Source organism: Gobio gobio (assembly GCF_949357685.1).
Source record: "Gobio gobio genome assembly, chromosome: 9".
Classification (NCBI taxonomy): Eukaryota; Metazoa; Chordata; class Actinopteri; order Cypriniformes; family Gobionidae; genus Gobio; species Gobio gobio.
In genome coordinates this window covers 16,282,706-16,295,251 of record NC_137115.1, presented here as the reverse complement: position 1 = coordinate 16,295,251, position 12,546 = coordinate 16,282,706, and the positions used below count along the sequence as shown (strand labels likewise).

Genomic DNA, 12,546 nt, shown 5'->3' with positions numbered 1-12,546 from the left:
TGACTATATTAAGATATACTGCACAGCAATGTTTATGATCAAAAACTGAACTCAGTCCACAACTTCGGGGAACTAAAGAGTAGGGTCTTACCCAGCAAAAATAAGACCTACCAGTGACTTAAGTGTACTTACGGCCGAATGCACATGAAACACCAGCACCCGCCGTTTAAAAAAAAAATATGTGTACACACACAGCTTATAGCCTATATATTTACTCCACAAACTAACTCCACAAACATGGAAAACAGTGATAGATGGACCTCTCTACATTTACACTAAGAGAAAATCCAATGCAACATGGAGGGGACCAAGCGAAACATGATTAAGCATTTCTGCTCAGCTAGCAACATTGGGCATCAACACACGGCAAAAGCGAATACTTTTTCATTTAATGTCTACTTTTTGTATAACAGAAATCTAATAACGATAGAAATCTAATAACGTATTAGACAGGACAGTTAAACAGATCGTAAACTAATAAAGATGGTGAATGCTCAGGCTCTAGTGTTCTCAGCAAAATAAATGCCCACCGCGCCGTCAAAATAAAAAGTCACAACAACAAGCGTGGCTTACTGGTCACTTCAGAGTTCCTACTGGCAGTGTGAATGCAACCAGGAAAATTGCCCTAGGGGAACTTTGAGTTCTCAGGGAACTACCCTGGTGGCTAGCTTATAACCAAGTTCCTAAAACTATCTCTTCAACATGCATATATCATTAGTGAACATGATACAGGTGTTCGTGTGTGTGTTCGTGTGTGTGTTCGTGTGTACGTGTGTGTGTAAATAGTTCTTGATCTCACTTTAAGTCTCCAGCCTGCGTAAGGTGAGTCCGACTCCCGGCAAAAGAAGCGAGACGTCTTCGTCCCCACATTTAACAGATGCTCTCCTGGCAGACCCTGCGTCTGAGAAATGTAGCGAATCTGAGGGGAGACAGATGGGAAAAAGTGAAACAGAGCTAGCTGAACTCAATCATTGTTAATGTTTTAACACAGTCCAATGTAAATGGATACGTCAACAAAAGACCGGCAGATGCCTAGAAACAGCAGGTGTTCTCAAAAACACGTTCACTATGCAGCACGTGTTTTGAAAAACACACTGAAATGGGCCGATTTATGGAGTCATGCTTGTGTGAAACCTATAGGAGGGTGTGTGTGGCCGTTTTGTGCAAGTTCTTACGTCAACAGCACTGTGGTGTGAGAGAAAGGCCTATTAGATACTCAGTGTCACATGGGGACTGCAGAGGTGCAAGTGCTGCAATGGTACATCTTAAAATCAGATTATATGAACCTTTGACCTCTCAACCGAGACTGGGCCAACATGTTTGTGACACCTTGGCAAGAAACCCCTCGAATATTTTCGACATGGCCGTCTGGAATGAAGAAAGTGAAGACCAACTGACCAACATGGTTCATATTCAAAATGGTAAGTCTCTGTTTGTATTTCCGCAGTCGTAGTTTTGAATTTACTTTTTTGAATGACGAATATAAACTACTACCACTTGCTGATATAGACAGTTATTTTCTCTCACACAGGTGCAGAACGTATGTGCCAATTGGCAGTTGCTGTAGTCTTTGTGGTGTGTTCAAGCGCACTTTTTTTTGGCCCAGACAGGGGCGATACAAGGCGATATCACTACTTTGGCAGTTCTTTGATGCCGATTTGGTGTCATGCCCTTTAGACTGAAGCGTTACACTTAAAACTGCAGTTTAGCTAATAATGACATTTCTGTAATCATTTACGAATGACTTTTTTCTGTGTGGCACAAAATATATTTCCCACCGATAGATATGGAATGCACTAAAAAGTTGAAATCCCCCTCTGCAGCAGATTATGAATGCGGAAGTGCAATTTAGGTTTGCGAGGGTGTTGTGGAAGATTTTCAGTCAATAACGCCTTAAACTTCAGTCTGTTCTTCACACACAAGTTATGTTTTGCTTCAGAAGCCTTGGAATATAGTGCACACACCATATGAACTAATTTTATGATACTTTAATCTTTTGGAGGTTGACAGCCCCATGTCACTACATGCTTTCATTGTAGGGTAAATGACAGAGTACACTTTCTGCTTAACTTTTTGGTGCATTGTACCTTTAAGAAAGTTAACAGTAGCTAACATTACACACATTCTTTGCGCACACACACACACACACACACACACACACACACACAGACATACACACAGACAAATGCGTCAATTCTGTTCAAACATGAACTTGTGAGAAAGAGGAAGAGAAAACATATTCAGGGTGATGAAATGAAGGGCTAGATATGGGAATAAATTAAGACATTTGGAGAGGAAGTCAACGTAAGGTCAATGTGGATATGACTGGGGGGAAACAGGTCTTGGGTCAGCACAGAAGACAAGAAGTAAGAAGATATGTTTTTTAACACTGCTATGCAAGATCTGGTAAGACAGCTGAATAATTAGATTTCCAATATCTATCGGATTCAGAGATATACACATCTAATGACACATCAAATAGCAAAGCAGTCCATGATGATGAATAAAGAAATTCCTGTGATAGTATATTTCAGTGGTTTTAGTTAGAAGTGGTTTCGAGCTTCAGCATTGCTGAATTCCAGTATATGTTATCCATCTATCCTCCTGTTGCACATGTCCTTTTCCCCAATAACTTCCTCCAGATCCTCCTGGGGGTTCTCAAGGCATCCCAGACCAGCTGGGAGATAAAGTCCCTCCAGCGCATCCTGGGTCCCTTCCCAATTTGACATGTGCGGAACACCTTAACCGGAAGGCGTTTGAGAGGATCCCAGACCAGATGGCTGAGCTACCTCAACTGGATCGTTTTGATGCTGTAGTAGGGCTGGATGATAAAAGTATAAAGTATATTTTTCCAAATTCTGGTGATACATGATATATATCAATATATTTGCATTTGCTCTTAAATTTATGTAATCTTATTTTGCCCCCCATGAAAAAGGCACAATCTGGATAGAACAGCTAACCCCTTTCACACAGCAATCCCGGAAAATTACCAGAACGACTTTACCGGTAAATACAAAATATATGCTGATCACACAAGAAATGGCGTTCTGGCTTTTAACCAGTCAGAGACCGTTCACACATCAGCACCAAAATACCGGTAAATTCTGTGATGTCCATCATCGGAAGTGATCTTTAACCCCCTCGAGTTGGTGGTCGCGCCGGCTCTTTTTTTCTTATCAGTGATTTTTTATCATTCAGGCAAGTGTTATACATCACTATAATCGGTTATGTTTCTATTGTTTTGTGTACAGCCACAATAAAAACAAAATGTTTTGCTTTTTGCAAAATAAAGAAAACAAACATGATGCGTGATCTGCAGCCTCTCTGTCAAAGACATTCATTCAGATAGTCTTCAGAAAAGGAACTCTAGCTTAGTGAATACTTGTCTCACAAACATGAGACATATGTCTAAAGAAACACTGAAATGTCAGGTTTTAAACAATGTAAACCAAATCAAAAACAAATATTATGTGTTTATGTAATCTGTGGCGAAAAGAGATTAATGTCAGTCACCCGCGAGCCACTTTATTATCCGCTAATGCGACCACGCCCACACAGAGCGCGCTCTTTCAGATTCAAATCCTGACGATCCCCGCATCAACGCCCACACATCAAATCAAACAAACACATCTAGTGAAGCGCTGTAACGTTACTTCAGCTACATCGTTTTGAGAAGCGTTTAGCAGTAATCCTGGATTTATTCTCCTTATGAAAAGCTGTTCATTTCTAAGAGCAACTGATTGTAAGGAAGGTAAGTTTATTCTGTTAGCAAAAAGACCGTTTAAATATGAATCCTGCTGCAACATTAAATGTCATACACCCAAGACTGTTTAGACAAGATTTTCTTGGCTTGTTTTGGACAGATTATAATGTGTTTATTGTAAAAGAGCTTATAGTGTCACATCAATAAAGCTTTTATTCGCACATGTCTGCTCAGATGCTAGCAATTAATATAGTACCAGTCAAACGTATTTTGCTTCATATTTATGTTTAAATATTATAGCCTAATGGTATTTTTTTAATTTAATATCAAAGTGTGTCAGAAATGATTCTGGAGTTTTGTGAATTGAATGTCAATTGCTTTCTTTAAAATGAATTTCATTTTGTATAAATTGTATTTTAATTTTAATAATTTATTATTACATTTTTTTAGCATGAGACTACTTTTAAAAACAAAAAATAATACAAACAATTTAGAAAAAATGTTTTTCTTAGTCATTTTTGTCTTGTTTCCAGTCTAAATATTTAAACATTCTTAAATCAAGATGCATTTACTAGATAAAGACAATTTTCAACTACATAAGAAGAGCATTTTTTTTAAGTGTAGTCAAATCTTTTGATCATTTAAAATATAATAGGCCTTTGTTGACTACATTCTAAATAAATGATTCTGGAGTTTTGTTTTGTAGAAAGTTTTTTTTTTTTTGTTTTGTAGAAAGTGAATTGCTTTCTTTAAAGTGAATTTCGTTTTGTATAAATTGTACCTTAATTTTAATTATTTATTATTAATTTTTTTAGCATGAGACTACTTTCAAAAACAAAAAAATAGTAAAAAAAATGTTTTAAAAAAATGCTCTTAGTAATATTTAGTAGTCTAAATATTTAAACATTCTTAAATCAAGATGCATTTACCAGATAAGTACAATTTCAACTAAATAAAAATAGCATTTTTATTGCTCTCTCAGTCAGAAGCTCATTCATTATGCAGCTCATTATGTAGGCTATTATGTTCTTTCGTCCTCTCAGGTGAGATTCCAGCATTATTCATTAGCTATCACGCCTCCTCGTCCTCGCATATAGGCTTTGTGAAGAAAAACTATCTTACAAATTGTAAATGAATATATAGTTTTATGTGAATGAGTAGGCTCAATGATTCTCACATCAGTTTGAAGCAAAAACTCTTGGCAAATAACCATTGGTCAAAAGTCTTGTGAACACATATCTATTGTGTGTTTTGAGGCCTTAATTTAAAAATATTTTTTTGGATTTTTAAAAAACCTTGCATAAACATTTTTCTCTCAAAAATACAAGCATATTTTGACACTGTGTAACGGTCAAAGTTGATCATTTAGCACATATTTACAAAGCAAAACTTTTAAAACGCTTTCTGTAAACAGGGCGGAGTAATCACGTTATCTCCATAAGAACTTATGATTGACCCAAAGCAGACTTCTTACATCAGCATGTTCTGATTTCATATAAATATACCGGAAATCTTCATTCCGCGTTCACACAGCGCACATTACCTGTTATTTACTGGTAATGTTACAACTTCCCTTACTCGTAAATTGCCGGAACTGATTTACCAGTATTTTTGAAAAGGTCCTGTTCACAAATGATCGCAGAAAGGGGCTATTGTTATTTACAAAATATCCAAATCATTTACTGCAAAATCAGCACTAGTAAAATAATAACTTTAATAATATTAATAAGCTAGAAATATTGTCCACTTAAATGCTTTTCACTCAGTGAACAAAAAAGGAACATTTAAAAATCATATGTACTAAAATGTTCACCCCAAAATATATGAAATTAAGAAGAAAAAAGAAAATGCAATCGTCCAACAAAAAGTTGAAGTTGTTGCAACAAAGTTCTTTAAAAAATAGAAACACGAGACACTTTTTACATAGAAAAAGTGGCAGATCTATAAAAAAAAAAACAGGGGTAATCGATAACAAAAAATAAAAATGTATAACATAAAATGAGTAAGGAATATTTAAGATGCAGCACTATTTTTTAGGTCAGTCTAATTTTGTGACAGACCAAGTTGACAAATGACAATTGGCAAAAGGTCAGATTTTGCTTCCATTGCCAAACCTTCCATTGAAGCACGGGTTGCTCTTTGGAACATTCTCAAATAAACAAATAACACTAGATAGCATGATCATCAGGTTTTGTCAATGCTGTCTGTCTATCTGTGGCAAAACACAGGAGTAACAGCAATAAAAGCTGTAACTTTTGGCTTCCTAGCTAAATTTCTCATGGTAACTTTCCATTACGGTAAAAGTTATTATAAGAAGAAATACCCAACACTCGGGCCAGATCATTATTGTTATTCTTTCATTGCCATTTAAATCATGCAAAACATTTTAATTCATTTAAAAAAAGATGATATCAGCCAACTGGCTAGCAAGTCCGTTTTATTTTTACACACATTTGGCACATGGGTAAGTGCTAATTCTGCACACTGTGTATGTGTTCTGGGTGTTTCAGCCTCTCAGAGTAACAGCTTTATTTTCAAACAGGGATGTATCACTTTAGTACTGAAAGAATATGCCTACATGTCCAAACCTGCACCCAAGGTTTGCAGTCGGCTAACACGCATTTCTTCCACATTCAAGAGGTCTTATAGCCACTTGCTATAATACAGCAGCAGTGTCAAACGAAAGGCTCCACATGCCTGCAAGATGAGCCACTACGATTGGTGCCGTAAAGGGGCGTTCATTTATGCTATAAATATCTTTTGCTGTGTGAGCTTAAATTGAACACCCCAGTAAAGGAGGCGCATGGAATAGGAGTGTGACCCCACAAGCCATTTTAGTCCCTAAACTGGAATCACACCTTAGGCAGTTAGGTGACACCCAACACGTGATTTGGTGACGTCCTGTTAAACATACTTTATGTGGTCTTGCATTGCTATCCCGTGGTGGTAACAAACCTCAGTACTCAAGGGGGCGATAGTGTCAGCGTCAAATGTCAGGTACCTAGCTATAAACATGCCAACTTTTTTTTTTCTTTACTTTCCAGCAACTTTCTTCAACTTTACTTTCGGTGCCAATGCCTGCTACCAACACTGAGTGTACTGTCGCTACATTATGAATCACTGTCCAACATATTTTTAAATGCGTCTGACATGCACACTAAATGCAAAATCTACGGATGCATCAATTTACAAATTGTAGTCAATAATTATTTATGTTTTATGAGCAATCTCATCATGACAATTTGCACGTTTATTTTACAATTCTGCATTTTGCTTGCAAATGTATATTTTGTCTGATCTCAATCCGTTTTTGTACGATCTGATCATGTTGCCTCAGGGTTAGGTTGCCCACAAATTTCCACGAGATTGGATTGCTGAGAATTGATAAATGATAAATATTAATATTCTATACTATTTCGCCCAAATAAACTAAAACTAAAATACTCTAAACTCTACTAAAATCATACAAACAAACAGAAAACAATCTTATTAAATGCTAAAACTTAATTTAAATAAAATAGTATGAAAAATGGATATGTATTCTGGGATTTCCTGAAGAATATATTTAACAGTGTTAGATTTGTTTAATCTTAAAAAAAATACCATTAGATCGTTTGTTTGCAAAGCGGTGGATAAAAATTGGGGGTAAAAACAATCTGTTCACTCCGAGCAGAATCAATATTTTAAAGTTTATTTAGAAGCGTTGCTTCTGTAACATTACCATTCCGAAAACAGCTTGATAATGCTATTTTTTTAACCAGTTAAAAACGTTATTTATTTGTACTTTTTTTTGCCTATACTTTATACAAAAGCTTGAATAGAACTTTATTCTAAAAAAAGCTAATTACTAAACCTTGTAACTCTAGTGGATGGAGCCCATCCACCGTAAAAAAATATGGACAACGCACCTTCACCATCTTCCACTGAAGAAAAGTGAAGCCGCCAACGTCCGAATATGGCACTGACATCTTGGGATGATTTGGGACCTGAGTCTGCGCAGTAGTGAACACAGGACCCGAGTCTGCGCAGTAGAGAGCAGAAGTAGAGCCGCGTTATCTAGACTCGGCCTACACTCCCGCAGTATCTGTTAGTATAATTTACTGCAGAACAACTCATTATGTTGGTGTGAAATAAACAGTTATGGAAAATATAGAAATTAAAGTTAAAGCTTCAGACTTTTTTCGGGAGGAGATTGTTAGTGCCTCAGTGACTACTTCACTCAGAGAAGCTGTCAATCACAGCTGTTAATCATGACATCACTTGCCCTGTTTTTATAGCATTAAATAACTAAAACCAAACTAATAAAAATAAAAAAACGAACACTGGAACTTACATCAGCTTGATAAAAACTACAAAAAATGACAGAATCCACCTGTGAAAAAAAACATTATGAGTATAATTTGATTGTTTAGTTTGTGCCACGTCCCATTACATTATACGGAGAGGGCAGGGTTTATGAGCTATATTGGGACTAACCACCTGGGGGCGATCGAAACGTTTTGGCTTCTCTTTTCAGGACTTGTGCGGCATGCTTGATGGAGCCCCATACAGTAACTCCACCCGCGTCCTTTTAAAATGATGTGCCACACACATTTTAGCGACAGTCTCTGCTTCTTTGCAGTGCAAAGGTAAATAAATAACTGGTTGTTTGAATAAGTACAGCGCTTTCTTTATTTAAAAAAAAAACACAATGTTTGTAAAGGCTAATGTTTTATGTATTTGAGGATCAGAGAAGAGAGTCTTAGTCTGGTATTTGCTGTCTAGTCATAGCCAATACAGCCTGTGCATAGCACTTATTAACAAGATTTTGAACCAATGTATTAAATGACAGGAAAAACTGAGCGCCAACATAGCTACAATAAACTTTGTAACCAGTAAGTTGATAAAAATGTAATGTGATGCACTTACTGCCTCAGATGCCTTCTAATGACTGACAAAACACAAATCTGCGACATCCACTGCTGAAAAACCTTGTAACTCCATTTGAGCTTGATTTTGGTAAAAAGTGTCCTTCAACAGAGGGTTAAAATATCTGATAGATGAACTCACACCTCGATTGGATGTGACGTCTTGATTGACAGCTGAGATTGACAGCTTCTTTTTTACGGTCTATGAGCTGAATGAACAAAGACTCACACCAGTAGGCAAATCATGTTGTCAATCCCAAATGCAGGGATCATAGACATTTGTATTACTGATAGATGCCTTTAAATTATTGGTACTTTATTTGTTGCAATTTTTAATGAGAAAATGTTTGAATAAAATGTTGAAAGATTTATGGCAGATGTTATTTATTGATAAGTTCACTCAAATATTGACTAATTGTAAAAAATTATACTAAATTATTAAGAAATAATAATCAATAGTTGTAGCCCTAATTTAAATTTCAGTCTGTTCCTCACACAAAGCTACTGTATAACATCAAAAGACCGATGAATATAAATATAGCTCAAGAATGGTGCTTTTATGGTGCTTTTGGAGCTTGACAGCTGGTCAGTATTTTGTTCCACACACACACACACACACACACACACACACACACACACAAAAGAGAACAAAAAACCCCAGAGAAACACAAAAGCTCCATCCAGTTTGGAGATCAGAAAAATAAAGTCATCCAAATGGAGCAAGAGACGTTGAGCAGTGGAATCTAACATCAGGAATGGGTACATTATGATCTGCCAGAAAAAAAAAAAAAGACTCATTTTTAGCAGATGGGCAAATCCAGACTTTTCTTCTCATATGTGTTCTTGAGTTAAAGCTAGAGTGTTGTGATAGTGGAGATGAATTATGCCGACCAAATTCTCATGGGCTTAAAAGGTCTTCCTGGCATTACAGTTATATATGGTCAGTAAGGGCATGGCACCCTCGGGCATCTTGAGATCCATATCCCAGCTGCATTAACAGTCCGTCCAAGAGGAGGAGGAAAACCCATCACACCCCAAGCTATTGCCGTCAACTGCTGTGTCAAGTCAGGAGTTGCTGGGACTCTCCTTTCCAAACCCTCCCCAGAAACAGTGTTCTAATCTGGGCTTGTTCCGGCATATAAATCACATATGCAGACACACTGAGACTCTGTAATGCCCCCTCCACTGAGTTTCACCCCGGGGCATTCAGGGGCCCAGCAGCAGGAGGAGTATAGCCCGAAAACTAGAAAACACTCAGATCATAAACCATGCACACTCAGACAGAAGCAGCAGGAGAGCACACAAAAAACACCCACATGCTGACACTTGTACTCCAACACAGCCGCTAAGAAGCGGCCGTGAAAATTCTTCTGGAGATTGTTTGGGCCTGACAGCACATACCATGGCTCTGTGCTAAACAGATTACGTCAAGAAGAGGAGAAATATGGAGAACTCCCGATCAAGAAGAGACATTCTGTGTGTGTGTGTGTGTGTGTGTGTGTGTGTGTGTGTGTGTGTGTGTGTGTGTGTGTGTGTGTGTGTGTGTGTGTGTGTGTGTGTGTGTGTGTGTGTGTGTGTGTGTGTGTGTGTGTGTGTGTGTGTGTGTGTGTGTGTGTGTGTGTGTGTGTGTGTGTGTGTGTGTGTGTGTGTGTGTGTGAGAGAGAGAGAGAGTGAGAGAGAGAGAGAGATTGAGAGAGCGAGCGAGTGAGTATCAAAGAGACTATAGAACAAGATTTGAAACAGAAAGAGATATAGATAGATATGGCCGAATCTCACGAAACCATGTCTAGATCACATTTCACCCTTTTTAAATTTATAATATGCAATAATATTTTGCATAAAGCACAAAATTACAATTTTTGCTTCATTTTAAAATGTGACCAATGGCTTAAAACAGGTAGTATGACGAACACCAAATGTGATTTTGGTGGTGAAATATGAGGCAGGTTCTGGTTCTGGGCAGGTTTCATGAGACTTGTTTAGACAGGAGATGAGAGATACTGAAAGAAAGGTGGATGCAGGAAGAAAATAGGTGTTTTAGAAAAGTTACCTGGTCAAACTCGAGGGCTCCTGGGTAGAGGGGCCAGCCCAAGAAGAGCTCAGCAATCACACATCCCAGCGACCACATGTCTATGGCTTCACAAAAAGACAGGCCAAGAATGATCTCAGGAGCCCTGAAGACGACAAACGGCAATATGAGAAACAGGGTCACCATAAAAATAAATACATAAATAAAATAATGTCTACCTACATATTTCACCCTCGAACTACAAAAAGTGTGCAAGAAACCGAACAGTATTTATATAATTTTTTACCTCTAATACACCACTATGTCCAACAGCCTTGAGCGCACTCTCACTTCCGGTGAGTGAGGTCGGTACATGATCTGATCACGAAACTAGGCCAGATCGTGTACAGACTTCACTTTCGGCTGTTGGACATAGTGGTGTAGTAGAGATAAAAAATTTTTTTTTGATAAATACTGTTCGGTTTCTCGCACAAACCGATCGGTTCGTGTCTTAAGACATCAATGTGGCGTCACAAGCCGCAGGGTTTAATTTGGATTTGTTGGTGCATGTTTTTTTTTTACTCTCATAGATTTTGTTACCATTCACTATACATGCATTATGCATTATACGACTGACAGACTGCAACGGTTGGAGTTAAAAATCTTAATTTGTGTTCTACTGAAGAAACAAAGTCACCTATATCTTGTAGGGTTGGGAATCGTGAGAAATTTTCCGGTTCCGGTTCCGGTTCCGCCTAACGATTCCGGTTCCATTAAAATTATTAAACAAATAGTGGTAAAGGAAAAAGGCACAATACGCAACTCAAACAATCCATTTTGTGTTTATTACTTGCTCTAAAATTTATTTACAGGTTGGCAATGTCAAAAAAGTCCTGTACTGTACATATAATACAGTATTAATTAAGCCATTCTTGCAACACATTGTTTTTCAAATGAACACCTGAAATTGTCTTATTACATTTTATCTCTCTGTCTCTGAATAAAACCAAGTTATAAATTATATTTATTAGTTATATTTATTAATTAGTTGTATATTAATTTAATAGTAATTCAGTTATTCAGTGAACTTGTAAATAATAAATTGCAATTCAGCATTACAAAGGTAATTGTGCCTAAACGCTTACCTAAACCATGGTGACTCAACGGTTGACAAATAAATAAATAAATATATATATAAATCACTATAGCCTTTCACTATAAATCTGGTATAAGCCCTGAGGCACTCTGTGCTGTAGCAAATGTTTTGTCAAATTGCTAGTGCAGCCTCTTTTGCATGTTATTAACTTTTCACGTGTTACATTTTGCTTCATTATCATTCATTCTTTTGAAATGAATCCATACTTGTGACTTTCTCTTCGCCATGCTGGTGGTCAACGAGAAAATATCTGACGCAAAACCGTGAATGTGTAGCGCGAGGGCTTTCAGTGCTGAACTGCGTTGCACTCCTGGAAGCGGCAGGCAACGTAATTAATATTTATGATGAGGTGAGCCAGGGTTGCCAGGTTTTCACAACAAAACCCGCACAATTGCACAATCGCTTCAACCCGCGGACATGAAACACAGCCCGCGGCAACAGTGGAAAACGGGAAAGCGGGAAAACCACGGACTTGGCAACACTGGCTGTCACTCGCTATGAAAGGATACGCTTCCAGCGCTTCGCACACACATTGCACCAGAACCGTTTTCGGAACCGAAACTTAGGAATTTCGCGCGGTTCTGGTATTTTTCAAAAATCAGTTTCGGTTCTGCATAAGAACCGGTTCTCGGTTCCCAACCCTAATATCTTGGATGCCCTGGGGGTAAGCAGATAAACATCAAATTTTCATTTTTGGGTGAACTATCCCTTTAAGTTTATCCTACTAAGAGAAACAATGTGAGGTTGACTGTTTAGACACTTGGCAAAG

General features: G+C 37.6%; 1 protein-coding gene across 3 annotated transcripts in view; it reads right to left on the bottom strand.

The window, feature by feature from the left end:
- The window catches only part of hipk3b (homeodomain interacting protein kinase 3b), a 76,735-nt gene that overhangs the window by 25,936 nt on the left and 38,253 nt on the right, over positions 1-12,546 (bottom strand). For all 3 annotated transcript variants that reach the window (XM_079826078.1, XM_079826079.1, XM_079826077.1), the window contains exons 3-4: positions 10,664-10,787; positions 800-919 (exon numbers count right to left, since the gene is read on the bottom strand). In XM_079826078.1, coding sequence (XP_079682204.1) covers positions 800-919; positions 10,664-10,787 — 244 coding nt within the window. The remainder of the gene's footprint in view (positions 1-799; positions 920-10,663; positions 10,788-12,546) is intronic.